This window comes from Vulpes vulpes, chromosome X (genome assembly GCF_048418805.1).
Source record: "Vulpes vulpes isolate BD-2025 chromosome X, VulVul3, whole genome shotgun sequence".
NCBI lineage: Eukaryota > Metazoa > Chordata > Mammalia > Carnivora > Canidae > Vulpes > Vulpes vulpes.
Window position 1 is genome coordinate 17,948,372 of NC_132796.1, and position 24,363 is coordinate 17,972,734.

General features: G+C 40.1%; 1 protein-coding gene across 3 annotated transcripts in view; it reads left to right on the forward strand.

Moving 5' to 3' along the window:
- PHEX (phosphate regulating endopeptidase X-linked) overlaps positions 1-24,363 on the forward strand; it is a 209,195-nt gene that overhangs the window by 153,500 nt on the left and 31,332 nt on the right. For all 3 annotated transcript variants that reach the window (XM_072744476.1, XM_025997451.2, XM_072744477.1), the window contains one exon: positions 4,054-4,112. In XM_072744476.1, the coding sequence (XP_072600577.1) occupies positions 4,054-4,112 (59 nt within the window). The remainder of the gene's footprint in view (positions 1-4,053; positions 4,113-24,363) is intronic.

Genomic DNA, 24,363 nt, shown 5'->3' on the forward strand with positions numbered 1-24,363 from the left:
TTTCTCTATCTTTTAAAAAATATGTAAAAAATATGGGGTGCCTAGGTGGCTCAATTGGTTGAGTGGCTGACTCTTGATCCTGGCTCAGATTTGATCTCAGGGTCCTGGAATGAGCCCTGAGTTGGGCTCCATGCTCAGCAGGAAGTCTGCTTCAGGATTCTCTCCCCCCTCTGCCCCTCCCCCTGCTCTCTCTCTCTCTCTCTAAAATAAATAAAAATAAATAAATCTTTAAAAATATGTACAAATATAACAGATGTCTACACAAATTATGGTTTTGCCCATTATTTTTATTTGCAAAAGCATTATCTATAGCCTGGAATGGGAAGAATATAATCTATACAATATTAGAAATAAAGCAATAAATATTCTTTGGTTTTGCCATTCCATATTCCTGCAACTATCTTTAAGAGTTGCTAGGTAAAATGTAAAACTTAAAAAAAAAATGTAAAACTTTAGCCTGATGTATATCTATTCTGTATGTTCCATAGAAATCAGGGTACCAGTGTCTTTGTCTTTAGACAATTGTATTTCATTATTACTATTAGACTCCTTTTGTGTATTCTATGTCCAGTATAATTACAACCCCATATATTTTTCTTTTGAAATTTATATGAGGCCTCTTCATACCCTGTCCACTAAATCCTTCCCCAAACACAGGCCACAGAAACCCCCTAAAGTCATGGTAAGAAGAATTTAAAGCACTTGAGTGACACTCTTTGTTTATTCAAGTAGATGTATATATAGCAATACACCCAGTGGTTACAACTTAATCTATGGACAACGAAGTCTTCAGTGTTTCATTTATTTACTGCCCTGTAACAAAACACTCCAAGATTTACAGGCTTAAAACAAGAATTGCTGCAAAGAGCAAGTTCCTGAGAAAGAGGGTGGGGGGAGGGAGCATGTCTGTTCACTGGGGGGAGGTTGTACTGCCTTTAATTGTCTAGCATAGGAAGTCCCTTGGTGTCATTTCCATTGCATTTTTTGTTGTAGAGCCAGGTCACTAAGGCTAGCCCATAATCCAGAGGAAGGGGATTTAGACTCCACTTCTTAATGGGAGGAGTATAAAAAAAATGCAAACACATATTAGAACCGGAGTAGGTAGCTTTATATTAGAGAATAGTAAAACTAAATATAGAATAAACTTGGATATAACGAGGGAGACAGACAAAATATTAAAGGCCAGCTTGGCATGGGCACTGACCAATAAGAAGAAATAATGAGCACCCACAAGTGGTAGGATCTACTGGTGCAGACACTTAATATCAGCTCTGGGTATAATCAAGCCTCCAAACATACCTTAGAGGCAGCAAGAGCTCTGGGAAGTCAGGAAAGGTGAGATCCTGTGTCTGACAGAAGATGTTTTAGGTATTATCGCTGAAGCTCCAGAGACCCCTTCAGGCCCCATCTGATTTGTTTTGTCCACCTTTGTCCATCAGCGGTTAGAAGCATTTTTCCCGCAGGGACCCTTATCCTAGTTCATTCTTTGCTAAAGGGAGGGAGGAGGTGGGAGGGAGGGGAAGAGAAGGAATGAGCTCTAGGAATACACATCATCTTTTCAATATTATGCTTCAGTCCGGGGTCATTTAGAAGCCAAGTTGAGAGGCACCTGGATTCTCCCCTCTTGACTCAAACTTCAGACATAGAAATGCTGGGTTCTTTGGGTAATGTGTTAATTTTCTGTTGTTGCTCTAACAAATTACCATGTTAGCAACTCAAAACACAAATGTATTATCTCACAGTTCTGTAGGTCAGAAATACAGGATGGCTTGGCTGGAACCTCAGATCTGGGTTTCATAAGGCTGGAATCAAGGTGTCAGCTGGCGGGGCTCATAGCTGGACGCTCTGGGAAGAATCCTGTTCCAAGCTCATTGAGGTGTTGGCAGCTCCACTACCTGGTAGTTTCAGAACTGACATCCCTACTTCCTTGCTGGCTGTCGGTTGGGAGCCACTGTTCCCTTCTCGAGGTTTCTCTCTGGTCCTTGCGCCATGGTCCCTACATCTCAGCCCACAACAATGTGTCAAATCCTTTTGATTCTTGGAATCTGATTTCTTCCATTGGATCTCTGGGATTCTAGCCACAGAAGAAAGAAAGGTTCTCTGCTTATTTAAGGACTAGTGATTAGATTGGGCCCACCTGGATATCCAGGATAATCTCCCTATTTTAAGCTTTAACCTTAATTACATTTGCAGTGTCCTTTTTTATGGGATGTAATGGAACCAATTCACAGGATCCAAGGAATAGGATATGAACATCATCTGGGGAGCCAGAATTCTATATACTACAGGTAGTGACATTAGGACAGTAGAGGTGCTTCCCCCTCTACTTGTTTCCTCAAGAAAGTAGACCAGGTGGCAGGTTTGTTTGCTAAACATTAGGGATTATTGAAATACTGTTCCTAAATCTGAAGGAAAAGAGTACACATTCTATGGAAAGGAGTATAAGTTTCAGTCTTGACTAGGGGAGTCACTTGTTTTCTTGATTTCCAGTAATGTCTCCAGTATAATATAATGCTGAGCTGGGTTTGAAGTTCAGACCAGAACTTGTACAGGTATATAAGGCTTGTTAAGTCTCACTGTCCTCATCCATGAGATAGGTTAGTAATTCCTTATATTTGCTTTGGGGAAGAAAACCCTAGGAATAAGGTGTCCTTAGGCATCGTGAATGCTCAGTGAATGTTTGCTGCCTCTACTACTACTAATGATAATAACAGAATGACCTATTCGTAGACTTATTTATAGGGAGATGGTATGTGCGGGTCAACTAGAATCAACACCTGGATTTACTACCAATTTCGTATTAGCCTGACATAAATTATTAGCTTGTCATACTTCTTTTATTAGATATAGACTAGCAAAAGGATTGTTCTGAAAGGAGATTTATATGCATTTCTTTTGAATAATTTAGCTTAAGACAGTTTACTTGGGTTTTATCACAAAGGGTGGAAACTCACAGGCACCTAAGTCAGGGGCCAGCATGCTGCAGTTTCTGGACTGAATCTTGGCTGATGCCTGTTTTTGTACAGGCCCATGAGCTCAGGGTGAATTTTAGAGATAAATGTTTGCAGTTGATTTAAGACAGGAAGCACTAACTTTAAATCCCAATTAAGCAGAATGTTATTCTGCCTCAAAAGAATTCCACTCTTCTCATTAACAGGCTGTCTTAAAAAAATTCTACTCGGTTATTACATTTTAAATTTCATTAATAACATTTTGTGGAAGCTTTTCTCTTACTGTACAAGTACCTACGTAACATCTTTGAGTTTTTGCTTCTTTGCCTGCAAAATGCCTAAATGTTTACCATCTGACTCTTTACAGAAAAAAATTTGCCAAGCCCTGATCTGAGTAATCTCTGCATTTCAAATGGAATGTAGACTCTTGATAGCTGGAAGGTACTCCCAAGATCTCTTAATGCAGTACCTTGATTTTAGAGCTAAAACCAAACCCCCAGAAGGTGGGCAACTATTCCAACACAACCCAGCTACTTAGTGATAGAGGCAAGGATGAGCCATGACATCTTTTGGTGCTTAAATTAGTGAACACTCTACTGGAGCAGGCACATCCCCTGGGTAGCATGGTTATGCTTTAATCATGTCTCTTGACATGGGCTTCTGTGTTGTCATCAATCTAAAACTTGTAACGGACAGTTCAGAGTTGATGCAGCGTAGAAACTTAGCTGTCCCATGGACTTCTTGACCAGGGTTTGCTGAACATCAGCTTGTTGCTGCTTCCATCTATGGGGAGAGCCCTTCAGAGTCTAGAATTTCTCATTAAAGCTATTTCAGAAGCACTGATACTTTTTCCATTAAGTTAGTAACAGTGAATGACCAGGCATGTTAATATATTCTCATTGAACCCTGTTCAATTTAGGATGGGATTGTTCATTGAACGGAGCAATAACCCTAAACTGAGGTGATAATTTGCCCATGTGCCCCACTTCCCCATTGTTCTCTGGTTATTTGCTAATAAATCCTGCCACATTGTGTTCATTCTTGCTGCTCTCCTGCCTAGATAATGATGATTGCCTGGTGGTATTTGCTTCTCTTTCTACAGGTGGTTTACGAATCCAACGACTGTCAATGCCTTCTACAGCGCCTCCACCAACCAGATTCGTGAGTACCCGGCTTGTCTCCTTGTTAACCTGGTACAAATAGAAGGAACCCTTCCCTGACTATGATTTCTTTATTTCCCTCCATAAGTGATCAGCTATGTTGATGAGGGAAGTTTCAGTGTCTTTCCCCATGTGCCTGATTTTCCTCAGTCCCTTCATCTTATTGAGCAAACAGACAAACAAACAAAAAAAAAACTACAAATAAATAAAACCACAGTGCAGTTGGCCCTGAAGAGGAGCAAGTTTCCACTTTTCTTTCATCATGGTCTTAATGATTTTGTCCAAACTATTTGTCTGTTTCTCGGATTGATGGGAAAAATAAGTGGGTACCGCTGGGCTCGCGACAGAACCCGAGGGACTGTCTATAAAGAAAAGCTTGGAAATGTTCCGTTTGACCCTAGGAGAGTCTTAAGTTACTTTTATTTACTTGTGTTGAGTAGATAGTTATAAATGCCATGATAAGTTTAAAAAAGGATTAAAGATCAGATTAAATTAAACATCTGGCAGCACCAAGTGTTGGCAGCACGTACTTACGCTGGTGGAAATGTAAATTGGCTCACCTGCTTTGCAGAGCAGTCGGCAGTACCTAGAAAAGCTGGGGATGTCCATGCGTGTCTGTGACTATCATTTGTACTCCTGGCATATGTCTTAGTGCTGTGCCTCTCAGTGTGGTCTTGGGACCAACAGCAATGGCATCATGGGGGAACTTGTTATGAATGCAAATTCTTGGGCTCTATCTTAGATCTGTTGTTCGCAAACCCTGGACATGAGGCTCAGAAATCTATTTTATTAAGGTTTCCGGGTGGCTGACATAGCCTGAGAACCGCTGCCCTAGAGGTCTCACCTGAGGAGGCCCACGTGAGAATGCTCATAAGACTATTGTTTATAATGGCAGAACAAGGGGGCTAACCTATGTGTCCCTCTGCCGGAATGTGACTCAAATGTGCCGTGTTCACCCAAAGGAATTCCAGATAGCTGTGAATAATGAAGGACCTGGAGCAATATGTATTTACACAGATAAAGTTCACAAATATTGGTTGTGTGGGAGAAAAAAACAACTGGGGAAAAGATGCCGAGTGTGATACCACATTCAAAAGTGGAAGAGCATGCAAAACACTTGTATATATTGTCTAGGGGTGTATCCTTTTGTAGTGAAAGTATGAAGACATTCATGGGAACGACAAACATTTGAGTTCAGGTTGGCAGTGACCTGTGGTGGGGTGAGTGTGCCGCCCCTGCTCCAGTCCTTGCTGGCTTCTTGTCCCTCCTGCACCTCTTCTGGTCTTGATCTTCACTCCCTTGCTTGGGGATGATGTTCAAATCTCATGGTTGTAAGCCCATCTCAGTGCACTTCATTGAATGTGGGTAATGGAACTTATAAATTATGACTTGCCATCCTTGGCCACAGGCCCCCATCCTCCTCACTGGTTACCTGTCAGAGCTTCCTCACTGGCCTCCCTGCTTCTGTTCCAATTCCCCTTCAATCTGTTCTAAATATAAGAACATTGCAGCCATTTTAAGTTGATTTACAATCATGTCAGGTCCCCCCCATTGCTCAGAACCAGTTATGAGCTTCCCTTCTCATTCAGAATAAAAGCCAGATCACTTGTAATGGCCCTTAGGCCTCTTACTGCTGCGGATCTGACCTCTGTTCCAGCCACACTGGCTTCTTGCCTGTTCTTGGACATGAGATTCTTGTCTCCAAGCATTTTTACCAGGGGCTCTCTGCTTTCAAAAATTCCCCAAGTGATCTGCATGGTTCGTGCTCCCATATCCTTCAGATCTTGGCTTGAATGCCACCTTCTCAGTGAGGCACCCTGCCTTACCCTCCTTAGAGCCTCTCTGCTGACCCTCATCCTAGCAGGACTCCCGGGCCGCAGAGGACAGCTTCAGAGCTGTGGCTGCCAACTCCCAGCAGGCGTAGCTTGTTAGAGTCGCCCTCCTGTGGCCACTTTTGAGAAAGGCAGTCTCTGAAGGACTGGTCTGAGAGCATAAGGAAGAGAAGAAAAACAAGCAGATGGTGGTAATTTTTGATTTTTACATTAATTTGTATAACCAAATCCATTGTTACATATTTTGGATATTTTTAATGTCACTTCTTACTATAGAATTACTCATTATTATCATGAAAATACCATTGCTTTATTTTCTCCTCCAGCTTTATTGAGGTCTAATTGACAGTGTGTATATTTAACATGTGCACCATGATGTTTTGATATAGTTATAAAATGTGAACTAAGCTGCATATGTTACATAAGAACTTAAGATATTTGAGATTTTATTTTATTTTTTTAAAGAGAGAGAGAATGAATGGGGGAGGGAGGGGTAGAGAGAGAGGGAGAGAGAGAAAATCTTAAGCAGGTTTCATTTCCAGCACTGAGCCCAACACAAGGCTCAATCTCACAACCCTGAGATCATGACCTGAGATGAAATCAAGAATCAGGTGCTTAACTGACTGAGCCACCCAGGTGCCTCAAGGTATTTGAGATTTTAATTTTAACTGTTATTTATAATAAAAATTATATATGAATTATAATATTAGTTGGAATAATCTATTGAGGAATAGAAAATTCTTTAGATTGTCCTTTTCTCTTAAAAACCCCCACTTTTTATTTATTTTACTTTTGAAAGATTTTATTTATTTATTTGAGAGAAAGAGCACACGTGAGTGGGGGGGAGGGGCAAAGGGAGAAGCAGACTCCCTACTGAGCAGGGACCCCGATGTAGGGCTCCATCTCAGCACCCTGGGATCGTGACCTGAGCCAAAGGCAGATGTTTAATGGACTGACCTCCCCCAGGCGCCCCCTCCCCCATTTTTTATTTTGAATTCCTTTAAACTTACTAAAAAGTGACAAAACTAGAACACAGAGTTTTCACATATCCTTCAGCCAACCACCCCAACAACATATAACTCTAGAGCAACATCAGAACCAGAAAACTAACGTTGGTATAACACCATTAACTACACTCAAGGCCTTACTGAAATGCCACTAGTTTTGCCACTCATGTTCTTTTTTGGTTTCAGAATCCTATCAAGATCCCACATTACATTTAGTCATTTCTTCTTAGCCTCCTACAGAGTAAAATATTTCTCTAGTCTTTCTTGTCTTTCACGACTTTGACAGCTTTGAAGAGTACTGGTCAGTTATTTTGTGGGAGGTCCCTTAATTTGTGCCTGTCTAGTGTTTTTGCATGATTGGACTGGAGTTTATTAATACATTTGGGGCATGAATGTCGCGGACGTGACGTTGTGCCCTCCACTGTGCATCATATAATCAGGTTTATGCTGTGTGTCTTAGTGCTGGTGATGTGATGTTACCTTGATCACTTGGAGAAGGTGGTTTCTGCTGGGTTGCCCCACCATGAAGTTGCTATTCCCCTGGCCTGATTAGGTGGCAAATATCTTGGGAACTATGTCTCTGAGACCATTTGTATCCTGTTTCTCGCCAGTCTTTCACTCACTGATTTGAGCATCCATTAGTAAAACTTGTGTGTAGCAAGTGTCCCTGCACTGTTTGCTCACTGTAGATTTCCATTTCTGTCCTTCCATTTATATTAATGTGAATTCTGTTGTAAGGAAGGGACTGTCCATTTACTCGTGGATATTTATTTTATTCTGTGGATTCTAATCCAATGCTATCATCTTCTATTTCGTTGCTCAACGTGTTCAGCTTTGGCCATGAGGAGCTCTTGTGGGTTTGCTGCCAGAATCTTGCATCACCCTGCTCCTCAACTTGCTTTTCATTATTGAAGCCGATGCCTGCTGAGCTCCTTGAGCTACTGTGTTCTCTCTGTTTCTGGAGCTGGTGGATAAGTCTGTCTCTTAGTCTGAATCTCAGCTCCCCAGCTTTTCTGTTAGGGGCTGTCTTCCAGACAGAGTCTAGAAACCAGCAGGAGTCAAATTGGGCCCAACACAGAACTGGGTCCAGAAGCTTCCTGAATTTGGACTAGATTATTTTATTTATTTTATTTTATTTTATTTTATTTTATTTTATTTTATTTTATTTTTTCAACTAGACTGGCTCCTATGGGTTTATTTATTTATTTATTTAATTTATTTTTGTATATTTTTTATTGGAGTTTGATTTGCCAACATATAGCATAACACCCAGTACTCATCCCGTCAAATGCCCCCCTCAGTGCTTATCTACTTTATTTATTTATTTATTTTTTTGCTTATCTACTTTAAAAGAAAATGTCTTATTATGTAATATTTGGTACATGCCAAAGAATATATATAACATGTTAAAACATATAAATTATATTCCTCTGAACCTACCACCCAGCCAAGAACTAGAACATTCCCAAAATCGCTGCATCTGTCCATGCTGCTCCCTATCCCATTCATCTTGTTCACCATAGAGGTAACTACTTTTCTGATCATCATGTTTATCGTTTTTTTCTTTTTAAAATAAGTGTTAAACCATTAGTTTATTTTTACTTATTTTTATAGCATAATAAAATGTTATCATACTGCATGCAATCTAAAGCAACTTCATTTTTTAATCTACATGTTGTTAAGATTCAGCCATGTAGCATGTGGCAACGGGATCTTCATTTTCCCTGCTGTATAATGTTCCATTGCTTGACTGTACCTCAGATTATTTACCTATACTACAGACTTTATCTGTCGACAGACCTATGTGTTCTCCCACCCAGGGTCTTGCTATTATGAAGAGTGTGTTGCTGCTGTGAATATTCTTGTACATGTCCCCTGAGACGAATGTTTATGGTGTATATACTAGGAGTGGAATTACTGGCCTGTAGGGCATGCAAATGCTCAACTTTAGCAGATAACACTGGATGGGTGGCAAATAGTATTCCAGAGTACAGGAGTGTTTTCATCATCTCTTATTTTTATCACCTCTTGGCATTGGTAGACTTTGTTTCCCCAATCTAGTGGCATCGAGATAGATTGTTCACGGATTCTTCCCACACTCACTTTCTAATGTCAGTGAATGCTTATGGCTGCTTTGGGGATTTAAGTATCCCTAAAAATATTCTGCCTCTGGAATTCACCCCTGCTCAGCCTTTTTCTTGTCTGGAAAGAGCTGATCCTATCACAGGTTTACTGTAGAAGCAGCCCTTTCAGGGTAACCCAGTGGTTTCTGGAAAGCTCATGAACAGAGGGGTTTGAAATGAACAATTTAAAGCAGTGTTTTAATTAAGAGATTCAAGCTGTTTCTATTTTCCTAATGACCAGTGCTTGCTCTCATTGTAAATTACATTCCCAGGCAAGATGACAAGGAATCCTTTGGGTGACTGTCTCTCTCTCTCTCTCTCTCTCTCTCCTCTGATTTTCTGGACTACAAATTAAGACAGGTGGAGTTCCTTTTTAGACATTTCCCCACTGGGTTTCCTGGCACTATCCCCCACCCCAGCCCTGCCCCCACCCCCAACTGCCTTCTTTTTCCTTCACTGAAGAAGTGAAAAATTGAGGTGATTTTCTGAAATGAACATCTTTATTGATTAGGGGCTGATTCTGACAGCATGTGGCCATCTGTTTAATTGAGTTTCACATCTAAGATGTAACTATACTTAGTAACGTGATTTATGGGAATTTCATTCAGTTCCCGTTATCATTTTCTGATTTATGCCACTTACGTCTGCTTCCGCTCACAGTAGAGACTTGAGTAGAAAATACAAGAGCCTATAGGTTTGGTTTTGGTTTGGTTTGGTTTTTGTTTGCTTGCAAACTCATGCCTTTGTCTGAAACCCTATGGCCTGTGGCCATATTTCAGTGTTCGAGTTTTCCAGTGTGGTGGTGCTTCTTATTTTTCTACCCTCGTCAAGCTGGGTAGCAGTGTCTTCAGACGCAGAGTGCAGTGTAACATAATAATGACTTCAGCCCCGCGACAGGAGGAGTTCTGCAGAGGAGCTGTTGCAGAATTTAATGTTTGAACCAATAAGGTGGTTAAAGAGGACAACAAGGATCTGGGGTTATTGTCGCCTAGGCTTCTGCTTTCCCAGCTTTGTGATAACTGCACGAGTGGTCTTCCTATTCACTGTGGGGAAACAGGGCCAACCTCGTGTGCCGTTGACTTACTTGTATGGCCCTGGCCCTTGTTATCCTCTTCTGCCCGACACTGAGGTTACCTAGCATTTTTGGTGAGGATGGAACAAGATGAATTTGAAAAGTGCTAGCACATCACTGGGGTGAGGGTTTGTGTATCCAAAACCAGCATGCATAAATGAATGAATGAATGAATGAATGACTAAATAAATAAATAAATAAATAAATAAAACCAGCACGCCCAGAAACCCTAGGATGAACAGCTGTGAAAACTGGCGGGGGGTGGTGGTGGTGGTGGTGCAGATTTTGGACTTGGGCTCTCAAAGGACTTTTATTTTATTTTATTTTTTAAAAAGTTTTATTTATTTATTCATGAGAGACACAGGCAGAGGGAGAAGCAGGGTGCATGCAGGGAGCCCAATGTGGGACTTGATCCCGGGACTCCAGGATCATGTCCTGAGCCGAAGGCAGGTGCTCAACCACTGAGCCACCCAGGTGCCCCTCTCAAAGGACTTTTAAATTCAGGGAGTATTTTATATGTATTTTTAAAAGTACAACCAATTTGGAAACATGTTTGGCAGTTTGTTGATACTTCCTGTTACCCCGAAATTCCACTCTTCATAAAGTATGTCAATCTGTGTGCCCACCAAAGCACATGAACATCGAGTGTTCATAGGGGCTTTGTTCATAATAGCAAAAACCTGGAAAGAGCCTAATGTCCATGAAAAGAATAGGTAGATAGATTGTGGTATATTCATATGATTGAATATTACACAGCAAGGAAGAGTAAACTGCTCCATGCTACAATATGTAAGAAGGCCGCTGACTTAATGCTCAGCGAAACACTGTATGGTTCCAGTCATAAAAAGTTCAGGAAGAGGCAACTGACTCTAAGTGATGGAATTGAAAACAATGGTTGCCCCTGTTGGGGATATTGGCTGGGAGGGGGCACCGGAAACATTTTCCTGATTTGGGAAATGTGCGATTGGTGGTCGCACGGGTGATACATGTGTAGAGTCTCATTGTGTTCCACCATTAAAATTTGTGCTATTACTATATGGAGATGATACATAAACAGTAACACTCACTCCCCCCATAGAAATTGTTATAACAACGTATAACATGCGTACACTTTTTTGGGCTTATAATAGCTTACATCAGGCCAAACCTCCAGAGGTGTAGACCAGGGATTGGCGAACTTTTTCTGTAAAGGGCCAAATAGTAAATGTTTTTGCCTTTGCAAGCCATACATTCTCTATTGTCAGTTCTCACCTTTGCCACTGCAGCCATAGACGGTTCATAAGCAAATAGTCATGGCTGTGTTTTTAGTAAAACTATTGACATGGGCTGTAGCTTGCCAGCCCCTGGTGTAGAGCACTGCAAGTACTTGGCATCCAGGGAGACTTGAAGAGTATTCTGACCCAGTTTACAAACTACTTTGGATCGAATCAGGTTGTGGTACTAGGGGTGAAAGGGTGGTAGAGTGAACAGCTCATGTTTGGCTTTCATTTCTATTAACACAGACTGGTCTTTTGAATAAAATTCATTTGTTGTATTCAGTATCAATGTGTATCTGTAAAATGCTTCATTTCAATGTTAGTTTTTATCTTCATATGTCTTAAATCATATTAAGGAATTATTTTAAGCAAATAAAATCTTGGCTTGAAAACAAGCAAGGACTAAGGGCTAAAACCAATGATACTATTATCTTTGTTGTAATACACAAGGGATTTGGTTACTCCGAGTTTAATCACAGACATTCTGCTGAAGAAGATAAGCCTTTGACCAGAGGCTGGGCTTATGCTGGCATCAAACTATAGAATTAATCCTGAAATCAAACATAGATTTGTTTTGCTGTTAAGGAAATGATTATATTTCAAACTAAGAGAATTTCTTATACTCTGTTGACTCTGCCTAAAACCATCAAGTAGAAGCCAAGTTAGCAAATACTCACCGTGGCCTCTAGCAGAATTTAATGAAAGGAAAGCCTTGAATCCATTTGACACTCTGTTTGGGGACAATTTGGGAATAATCTTCCATGGTTTTGGAGGTAAAAGGGAGGAAACTGAAGTAATCAACAAATCCAAATTTTGCATTATCTGGAAGAGACTCTGACACTCATAGCAATTCTTAGGAATTTTTCCCGTTTATTCCCTTAGTATTTATAGATCCCACAATGATTCTTCTTCTTGACATTCACAATATTGAGTAGTCCCTCCTAACACTGAATAAAGCTGACTCTTGTAACTAATAGGATACTGTGGAAATGATGGAGTCTGACTTTCGAGGCTGGCTCATAAAAGACATTGGGCCTCTGCCTTGCTCTCTTGGATGGGTCACCCTGGAAGGAAGCCAGCAAGGATGTCATGAGGTTGCTCAAGAAGCTGGTGGAGAGGTCCATAGGTGAAGAACCGGAGGCCTCCTGCCCATAACCAGTACCATGTATGCACACCACCTTGGAAGCAGATTCTCCAGCCCAGCCAAGCCTTCAGACAGCCACAGCCAAAGCTGGCATCTTGACAACAACTTCATGAGAACCCCTGAGATGTATCACTCATATAAGATGTTTTTAAATTCCTGAGTCTGAGAAACTGTGAGATAGTGTTTATTGTTTGGAGCCACTATGTTTTGGAATATTTTGTTATTCATCAAGAGAGAACTAACAGAGACACTACAACTTGCTAGATACTGAGTTTGCTGCTAGGTTGTATGCTGTAGTATACTGTGGTAGTTAAGAGTGTGGGCTATGATTTTGAATCCTGGCTTGGCCACTAATAACTTGCAACCTTCAGCAAGTGACTTAACATCTTTAAGCCTCAGTATAATTACCTGTAAAATAGAGGTAATAGTAGTGAAGTGACTGTCATGTAGAGTTGTCATAAAGATAAAAGGAGATAATGGATATACAGTAAGTGAAAGGCTGGTTTTTAGTAGGTATTTAATAAATCTTAGCTGTTAAGAGTCCTTGCTTTCAAGAAATTGGGAGAGACAGAAGTGTGGCCAGTCATTTATAAGACATGGTGAGTGTAACCCAGTGTCTGTGATTGCATGTTCTTAATCTTCACCCCATGCTACAAGGGTGTGCCTTCTGCTGTTGTGGGAGCCGCAGAGGAGGGGTAACTAATCTGGGGGAGTCAAGATCCCTTTACAGTGACAATGACGTTTGAATAGGTATTGAAAGGAAAAAGACATTTTCTAGGCAAATAAGGGAGGTTGGGCCACGCAGGAAGGAGGGCTGGTGGTGCAAAGGTGACAGACAGCCCAGCCTGGCAAAGAAGATCCCTAGGATGGTGAGATGGGCACAGATGTTGGGGTAAGGCTGCATATGGGGGAGAAGATGGTGGGAGATGACACATGGAAGAGGTAGACGAGGGCCTTGTAAGCCACTCTGAGAAACAGGCCACAGGGAGCTAGTCGCGTCTTCTTTGGGAAGCAAGACATTTAAATTTTGTTTCCTTTGTCTTAAATCTCATGGCATCCTTTGGAGAGGGAAAAGATTGAGATCACTTCGACTGCTTAGGATTTTGGCAGATAGTTCAAGAGAAGGATGGAAAGGGTCTAAATTTAGGCAGTGACAATGATGAGAGTAGGGAGTGGATAAGTTAAATCCCAAAAGATTGCTTCCGGTAACCACGTGGCAGTAATACAGGGGCTGGTTTCCTAACTTATCCATCGATGCTTGAAAGGACTCCCATAAAATGGAGATTATGATTGTTCTCTGCAGTTCCTCTTCACCAAGAGCTGTTAATATGCCAAGCCTTGTGATAGAGACTTTAACATATGTTACCTCCAATCTTCACAGTAGCTCCATAAGCTTGGCCTTGTGGGCCCATTTTACAGAAAAGGAAATTAAAAAAAAAAAAGAAAAGGAAATTAAGGCTCAGACAGGCTAAGTAACTTCCCAGAGACCACACAACTAGTAAATGGCAGAGTTGAGAATATAACCCAGTGTCTGTGATTGCATGTTCTTAATCTTCACCCCATGCTATTCGGTACTACATAAGAAAAGTGAGAATTACATGAAATGAGACATGTGAACACACTCTGAAAAGGGTAAGAGCATAATAGATATGTTAGAGGTATATCCTCATTATGTCATACCCTCACCCATGTGGTGAGAAGATTGTTTCCGTCTAGTATGAGAGTATAAGACACTACAAGATGTGAGGACAGCTAGGAGGTGAGGGTCAGATGGTTCCCAGGTCCTGCCAATGCCACGTCCCAATGGGCTGTGGCCTTGGAGCAGCAGTTTATTACCAGTGCCTCAAAGGCGGCTGCTCTCTGCAGGCCCTTTAGCTGTGCCCATAATCTCTGTGCATCCTTGGATTTGGGTAGAGTGGAACAGGTGTTATTTAAGAGATGCCATAAGCTACCTTAAAAAGAATATTTAGATGTACTCCAAAAAGGTTTTACTTCATAAAATTTACTATGAGATTTAAGAAGTTTGGTTAAATGAGCCAAAGTTGTCATAAACAAACTTAGAATAGGTTGCAAAATTGCCAGGTGATGCACTTAGCAAGGTTGTGGGACACCTGCTACAATTATTTTAAGATGTTCTCGCCCTGGTCTAGTCAAGGACTCTGGAGTTCCTAAGATAGTCTGTTCTCAGCCACCCCCTACCCCACCCTCAGCCCTGGCACTGAGGCCTGACCAAGGAGGCAGCTAAGAATGGCATTCTGGGTACTGGCACTGGAGGACAAAGGTGCCCTCACCTGGAAAGCCCTGCAATCTCATGGCGTTCCTGTTACTGTGGTGAGTCCCAGGACCAATGCCTAGAGGGAGACACATTTGCCACCTGCAGAGAACTTTTGAAAACATACTTATGAGGCAGGACAAATTCTGCTTCCAGACACAGGACTGCAGCTTCCCTGTAGGGCTGGTAGCAGAAAGCATGGCATGGTTGTCAGGGGCAGTCTGATGAAAGAGGTGGGGTGTGAGTGGGACGCTCCCTGCAGGTGACCTGGCTCTGAGCCAGAGTGAGGCCCCGGGCAGCTGGCACAGTGCCATGCTGATGGGGGATGGGAAGTCAGGGAGAAAGTTCACTAATTTATCTTGGTGCTCACAATCTCACTTGTCTTCTCTTGAAAGAAACAGTAGTCTTTTACCCTTGTTACAAAAGTAGTTAATATTTATTGTAGAAAACCTAGAAAATTTTTAGCTAAATTTTTTTTCCCGGCAAAAATATTAAGTTTTTATTCTAATTCCAGTTAGTTCACATACAGTGTACTATTAGTTTCAGGTGTACAGTATAGTGATTCCATACTTCCATACATCACCTGGTGCTCATTAGGACAAGTGCCCTCCTTCATCCCCTCACTTGTTTCACCCATCCTCCCCTCTCCCTCCCCTCTGCTGACCAGCAGTTTGTTCTCTAGAGCCGAGAGTCTGTTTCTTGGTTGGCCTCCCTCTCTTATTTTTTTCCTTTGCTCGTTTGCTTGGTTTCTTAAATTCCACATATGAGTGAAATCATATGGTCTTTGTCTTTTCTCTCAATGACTTATTTCACTTAGCATTATCCTCTCTGGCTCTATCCACGTCATTGCAAGTGGCAAGATTTCATTCTTTTTATGGCTGGATAATATTCCACTATATATCATATATATATATCACCTCTTCTTTACCCATTCAATCAGCTGATGGACATTTGGGCTGTTGCCATAATTTGGCTGTTGTAGATAATGCTGCTGTAGACATCAGGGTGCATGCACACCTTCAAATCAGTATTTTTGTATCCTTTGGATAAATCCCCAGTAGTGCAATTGCCGGATCATAAGGTAGCTCTATTTTTAACTTTTTGAGGAACCTCCATACTGTGTTCCACAGTGGCTGCACCAGTTTACATTCCCACCAACAGTGTGTCAGGATTCCTTTTTCTCTGTATCCTCACCAACACCTATTGTTTCTGGTCTTGTTGATTTTAGCCATTCTGACACGTGTGAGGTGATAGGTCATTGTAGTTTTGATTTGTATTTCCCTGGTCAGTGATGTTGAGCATCTTTTCATGTGTCTGTTGGCCACCTGGGTGTCTTCTTTGGAGAAATGTCTGTTCGTGTCTTCTGCCCATTTTTTAATTGGATGATTTGTTTTTCGGGTGTTGAGTTGTGTAAATTATTTATAGATTTTGAATCCAAACCTTTTATCATCTATGTCATTTGTAAATATCTTCTCCCATCCCATAGGTTGTCTTCTAGTTTGGTTGATTGTTTCCTTTGCTGTGCAGGAGCTTTTTTATTTTGATGTCCCAGTAGTTTATTTTTGCTTTTACATCTCTTGCCTCAGGAGACATATGTAGAAAGAACTTGTAATGGCTGATGTCATAGAGGTTACTGCCTGCCTGTGCTCTCTTCTAGGATTTTTCTGGTTACAGGTCTCACCTTTAGGTCTCTCATCCATTTTGAATTTATTTTTGTGTATGATGTACGAAAGTGGCCCAGTTTCCTTCTTTTGCATGTAGCTGTCCAGTTTTCCCAGAACCATTTGTTGAACAGGCTGTCCTTTCCCATTGCATCTTCTGCCCCGCTGTGTCAGAGGTTAATTAGCCATATAGTTGTGGATTTATTTCTGGATTTTCTATTCTGTTCCACTGATCTACGTTTCTGTTTTTGTGCCAGTACCATACTGTTTTGATGACTACAGCTTTGTAATACAACTTCAAGTCTGGAATTGTGATGCTTCCAGGTTTGCTTCTCCCTCCCCCCAGATTCCTGTGGCTATTCGGGGTCTTTTGTGGTCCCATACCAATCGTAGGGTGGGTTTTTTTAGCTTTGTGAAAAATGCTGATGGTATTTTCATAGAGATTACATTCAATGTGTAGACTGCTTTGGGGAGCATAGACATTTTAACAATATTTGTTCTTCCAATCCATGAGCATGGGCTGTCTTTCCATTTCTTTGTGTCCTCTTCAATTTCTTTCAGCAGAGTTTTACAGTTTTCAGAGTACAGGTCTTACACCACTTCAGTTAGGTTTATTTCTAGGGAACTTATTATTTTTGGTGCAATTGTAAATGAGATTGTTTTTTAATTTCTCTTTCTGCTGCTCCATTATTGGCATATTGAAATGCAACGGATTTCTGTACATTGAATTTGTATTCTGCAACTTTACTAAATTTGTTTATCAGTTCTAGCAGTTTTTTGGTGGAGTCTTTCAAGTTTTCTGTGTAGAGTATCATGTCATCTGCAAACAGTGAACATTTTACTTCTCCTTACCAATACGTATGCCTTTTATTTTTTTGTTGTTGTTGTCTGATTGCTGAGGCTAGGACTTCCAGTACTATGTTAAATAGAAGTGGTGAGAGTGGACATCCCTGTCGTGGTCCTGATCTTTAGCAAAAAGCGCTCAGTTTCTTACCATTGAGGAGGATGATAGCTATTGGTTTTTCATAGATGGCCTTTATTATGTTGAGGTGTGTTTCTTCCGAATCTACTTTTGTTGAGGATTTTTATCATGAATGGATGTTGTGCTTTGTCAAATGCTTTGTTTGCATCTATTGAAATGATCATATGCTGCTTATCCTTTCTCTTATTGATGTGATGTATCATGCTGATTTGCAAATATTGAAACACCCTTGTAACCCAGAAATAATTCACTTGATCATGGTGAATGATTTTCTTTAACGTATTTTTGGATTCAGTGTGCTAGTATTTTATTGAAGATTTTTGTATCTGTGTTCATCAGTGATATTGGCCTGCAGTTCTCTTTTTTTTAGTGGTGTCTTTATCTGGTTTTGGTATCAGGATAATGCTGGCTTCATAGAATGAATTTGGAAGTTTTCCTACCTTTTCTATTTTTTTTGGAATAGTTTGAGAAGAATAGTTCGTTCTTCTTCTTCTTCTTCTTTTTTAATTTGTTCTTCTTTAAATGTTTGGTAGAATTTTCCTGTGAAGCCACCTAGTCCTGGACTTTTGTTTGTTGGGAATTTTTTTATTTGTTTTTTGTTTGTTTGTTTACTCATTCAATTTCTTTGCTGTTTATCAAACTGTTCAAATTTTCTATTTCTTCCTGTTACATTTTTGGTAGTTTATGTGTTTCTAGGAATTTATCCATTTCTTCTAGGTTGCCCAGTTTGTTGACATATAGTTTTTCATAATATTCTCTAATGATTGTTTGTATACCTGTGGTATTGATTATTGTTTCTCCTCTCTCGTTTGTGATTTTATTTATTTGAGTCCTTTTTCTTTTTTTCTTGATAAGTCTGGGTGGAGATTTATCAATTTCATTGATTGTTTTTCAAAGAACCAGCTTCTGGTTTCATTGGCGTTTTATTGTTTTTTAAGTTTCTATATCATTTATTTCTGCTCTATCTTTATTATCTCCTTCCTTCTGCTGGTTTTAGGTTTTATTCTTCTTTTTCTAGTTCCTTTAGGTGTAAGGTCACATTGTTTATTTGAGATTTTCCTTGATTTTTGAGGTAGGCCTGTATTGCTGTATCTTACCTCTTAGGACTGCTTTTGCTACCTCTCAAAGACTTTAGACTGTTGTGTGTGTTTTTTTTTAAATTATTTATTTATGATAGTCACAGAGAGAGAGAGAGAGAGGCAGAGACACAGGCAGAGGGAGAAGCAGGCTCCATGCACTGGGAGCCCGACGTGGGATTCGATCCCGGGTCTCCAGGATCGCGCCCTGGGCCAAAGGCAGGCGCCGAACCGCTGCGCCACCCAGGGATCCCTAGACTGTTGTGTTTTTATTTTCATTTGTTTCCATGTATTTTTTTCTTTTATTTCCTGATTGACCCATCCATCATTTAGTACATGTTGTTTAACCTCCATGTATTTGTGGTCTTTCTAGATTTTTTTCTTGTGGTTGACTTCTAGTTTTATAGTGTTGTTGTCAGAAAAGATGCATGGTATGACTTGGATCTTCTTGAATTTGTTGAGGATGGTTTCGTGGGCTAATACGTGATCTATTCTGGAGAATGTTCTGTGTGCACTTGAAAAGAATGTGTATTCTGCTGTTTTAGGGTGGAGTGTTCTGAATATATCTGTTAAGTCCATCTGTTCCAGTGCGTCATTCAAAGCCATTGTTTTCTTGTGAATTTTCTGTTTAAATAATCTGTTTACTGATGTAAGTGCGGTGTTTAAGTCCCCTATTAACAGTTTATTATCAATTAGTTCCTTTTTGTTTGTTTTTAACTGTTTTATGTATTCAGGTGCTCCTATGTTGGTTGCATATTTACCATAGTTATATCTTCTTGTTGTGTTGTCCCCTTTAGTATTATATAATGCTCTTCTTTGTCTCTTGTTACAGTCTTTGTTTTATTTTATTTTTTTTCAGTCTTTGTTTTAAAGTCTATTTTATCCAATAGGAGTGACTTGCTCCTCTGGCTTTCATTTGCATGTTTCCCCATCCCCTCACTTTCAATCTGCATGTGTTTTTAGGTCTAAAATAAAGACCTATGTGCTCTTGTAGGCAACATACAGATGAGATGGGTCTGAGTTTTTTTTTTTTTTTATCCAGTCTGACACCTTATGCCTTTTGACTGGAGCATTTAGTCCATTTATATTCAAGGTGACTGTTGATAGATGTGTACTTATTGCCGTTTTATTACTTGTTTTGTGATTGTTTCTGAAGATTTTCTCTAATCCTTTGTCTTTCTTTCAAATTTTTAAGCTAAAAAATGTTAAAGTTCGTGTCATCATTTAAAGATTTTATTGAATACCTCTCAAACTTCTGTTTATCTACACATTTAAAGATTGAAACTAGGGGCCCCTGAGTGGTACAGTCGCTTAAGTGTCCAACTCTTGCTTCCAGCTCAGGTCATGATCCCAGGGTTATGAGATCAAGCCCCATGTTGGGCTTTGTGCTTGGCACAGAGTCTCCTTGAGATTCTCTCTCTTTCTGCCACTCCCACTTATGCTTTCTGTCTGTGAAGTAAATAAATACATCTTTAAAAAAATTGAAACTAAATATGCACTCATCCAATAATGCTGCTTTTTCCCCTACTGAACATTGTAACATGAATATTGCTTCCATTTATTACATGTAATTCTAAGTTATCATGCATAGATAGTTTATAGTTTCACCAACTATAAGCACCTTGATTTCTTTAGTTAATTTCCTGTCAGTAGATGCTTGGGTTGTTTGTTTTCCTATTTAAGAACTGGACTCAGTGATAAGCTTTGTGTCTATGTTTTTATGCAAATCTGTCTATTTCTTTAGAGTAAATTCCTAGGTATGGAGGAATTGCTGAATCAAATGGTATGTCCATTTTAGGATTTTAAAATATATCTTACCCGACTTCTCTTGAGAAAAGTGGTACCAATTTATATTTCCATTAACAATAGATGAGATGGTTTTCTTTTACTGAGTTTTGCATTGTAAAGATGCTGTTGGAGGAGATGAAAGGGACTTTTTTTTTGTCGAATTGACATAAGGGGAAATGTTAGTCATATTTTCATTTTTAAGACCATTATCTCAACCCCAGCTATGGATCATTGAACCCAGACAGGCAATTGCCTAACATCTATTATAATCCCAGTCCTGGGCTAAACATCCCTGCCTTTAGTGCCAGTTTTGAATACCTAAGGACAGCAATTGTGTGTATGAAATTACCTATTGGAATAAGAGTAGAATATGAGATGCTGAGCATTGTAGTGGGGGGGGGATTTTTTTTTCTGCCAGATGTTGAATTGTAGCAGTGGTTCTCAAAATATTGTTCCTGCATCATCAGCATCAGCATCACTTGTGATAAATGAGCATTACCTAATCCCACCCGTGACCTATAGAATCAAACTCTGGATGTGGCCCTAGAAATTTATATTTTAAGATTTTAACCATCAGATGTCTGCTAGATGCTGAAGTTTGAGAACCACTGAGGTATAAAAATGTAGCAAATGCAAAAGAGGTCAATGTGATTACATAAAGGTAGTTCTGATTGCCTGGGACTTGTCCTAGTTTTAACACTGAAAGTTCTGTATCCCAGGAGCTTCCACAGACTTGGGCAAACAGGGATGGTTGGTCACCCTGGTAAAGGAGAGGAGGTTCTCTTTGTTGCAGCCTCAAGGTAATTATGGCAGAAAAAGAACAGAAGGGCCAGAAGAGGAAGTTTCAAGATGGAGGACAGATTTTAGAAGCTGCTTTCTGCTTGTCAGTTCTAGGCTGATAGATAGAGTGGCAGGAGGTTACCTGTAGGAAGCCAGCAGATGGCTAAGGCATCTTGCTGAATCCCTTGACATGAGTCACAGCTGTTAGTACTTGATACTTTCTGGAAAGGGGTAGGTTGGCATTCACCAAACTACTGCAAGATGCCAAATTGAAAAAAAAAGCCACTATTAATCTTAGCAGTGATGACAATGAAATCCCTTTACAGCAGAAAATATAACCAGAAGTGCTTTGTAATTGCAGCAATTTCCATGTCCCAACTGATGGTCCCCTAGATTCTAGAAGAATGGTATCCGGCTTATCTGATTATGAGAACTAAGCCGGAATAAGATGTAACATTCATTCCCTCAGAGTGAGCATTCATTCCGGATTTTCCAAAGCAATTGCAATTAAAACTATTTCTGTCCTTTGTACAATGATAATTTGTTAGCCATGTAAAGTATCAGTTTTGAAAGTATAGTCTGCAAAATTATAAGAAAAATGTCTAATTATATGTTATAAGCACAGTGTTGAGGAGTGGTGAAGAGAGGAGAATGAGACAAGAGGGCTGATTTATATACATCAGTTAAGTATCAGCAGTGCCTTATTTTTCCTGAACCAAGAGTTCTGAATTTCTTAGTGTATTAGAATCACCTGAAGTGCTTTTTATTTTTTTAAGACCTTATTTATTTGAGGGAGAGAGAGAGCACAAGCAGGGAAAGGGGCAGAGGGGGAGGGAGAAGAGGCTACCCGCTGAGCAGGGAGCCCAACATGGGGCTCAATCCCAGGACCCCGGGTCATGACCTGAGCCGAAGGCAGACACTTAACCAACTGAGCCGCCTGGGTGTCCCACCTGAGGTGCTTTTTAAAACATACTCATGTTCAAGGCTCCATCCCAAAGATTATGGCTCAGTAGGTCTGGGCAGGGGCTTTGACATGGGTCTACTTTTTAAAAGCTTCCCAAAGTATTCTGATGTACAGTTGGGATTGAAAATCCTTGTCCTGACCTAAACCAGTAGATCTCAACTAGCATGCACCAGAATAACCTGGGGGACCTGCTGAAAACTCTGGACCCATTTCCAGAGTTCTTGATTCAGCAGGTCTGAGGTGGGCCCCTAGAATTTGTATTTCTAACAAGTGTCCAGGTGATGTTGATGTTGCTGTACCTTGACCGCATATTGAGTGCCATTGTCTTAAACCATTCCTACCTCAAACTTCAACTGATTTCATAGATCATATCTTTTACTCATTAGTGTAGACATATGTATAGCTATCCCCTCTCCCCAAATACCTCTATGCATCTTTACTGAATTTAAAACATATTTCAATTAAAAAATACACTTTAGAGAGCTTTGGTGTCAGTTCACCTTTTTAGATATTGCAATATAGATGGTTTTCTTTTGTTATATCCGTTTTCCTTCACTAAATGGTAGGTCCTTTGGGGACATTTGTATTGTTGAGAGTTTCCCTATGGAGCTTGGAATATCATAGGTGCTTAGTAAATGTCAGTGGTCAGTGATTATGTATAGAAATTACATCATCATAACCAAACCCAACTATTCCTGGTAGTTTTTATCATGATATTTAAATATATTAACATCTTCAAAAACAGAGTCCTAGGATATGTTCATTTCATAAGCTATAGAACTCCCTATTATTACATAGGACAAGTAAAATAATCAACTCAGCAGAAGTAACTAGTGAATCTCACCAAGAAGTATAATAGTGTTGCTAAGATGATACATCAGCAGTAAATCCTGAAATGTGGATTGATATGAGGATTAGCTCAGTAGTATAAGCATACACTTAAGACTTTTGAAAATAACTGTCATAACATGTACTAGAATAAAGCCATGTTAGTACATCAATAAATTCATGCAAAAGACTAAACATCCTATTATTTGACAAAATAATAATACATTGTATTGATACAGTCAGCCCCTTAGCAAAAATACCACAAACACCCACAGTGGAAAAAAAAAACAGACACAGATATGTACTCAATGGAAAATTCAAGTACATCTCTGGAGAAAGCAGCTATAGCAAGTATGGAAATAGATTGAATTAAAGAGGTCAGTATGTACTTTGGCCCACACATTCTCCTTTAGAATCCTGCCCTCCCCACCCCCTCACCATCCCTCTCACCTTCTTTTGAACTGACCTTTATCATTTGGCTCTGGATGTGCCACTTCTGCCTCAGAGGCTCCTGGAGGGATCCTAAGTGAACACATTCACTAATACTAGTTCCTCTAAAGAAGTCAAAAGATAGATTGAATTTAAGAATGAACTGCTTCCAAATTTAGTCGAGTCTGAGTTGTCTTCCATTGTTTTAGTATATTTACAAAAGTTTGCTACAGAGAAAGGGAAGAAGCAGTCTGGGTTTTGAAGTCTGACATGAAGCCTCTCATTTTGTTAAATCTGACCAAATGTGGATACAACAGGAAAAGATGTGCGAGACTGGCCAGAATGGTCCTACAATAACCCCATTTGTAAGTGTCAATATATATATAAAAAAAATCCCTCAAACTTCCACGTAATGTAAAACTTTGGAGAGTAATGCTTTTAAAGTATTTGCTATATGATAACTTTCCTGAATCATACACCTCTGTGGGTATGAAACTTAATGTGGCAGTTACAGGAAAGCATGCAAAGAATATAGGGAAAAGAGAATATATTCATTCAGGATTGTTAGGACCAAAGGACTCCAATCTAAACCAGCATTTTATCTGATTTTTCTTTTCAGCATGTGTCACTACCATGGAAAGGGAGTATATGCTACTTTATTCCTCGGCAGTAGGGAGGGCTAAGAGTACACAGGGGTAATGGAACGTGCATGGAGCTGGACAGGGCTTTTCATCTTGTTAAAATCTACATTTCGATTGAGAGTCTATTGGGGAAAACATGTCAAGGCACTTAAGTTTTCTTGGAAAGCTGTAGCTACAGTTAGGATATAACTTTGTGACTTCAAAGGTCAAATAGTTGAACCTGCCTGGGTTAGTTGCCCACTGAGTATGGCCAGTTGCTTGGTGAACGTGTCTGTCCTGTAAACGAAAACCCTCGAGGTTAGTTCGTCGTTGTTCGCTAATGTGGGAATTGTGGGGAGACTCCAGCAAAAAAGGAAGGTTTGACACAAATAGAAAGCCAAAAGCAGGCCTTAGTGGT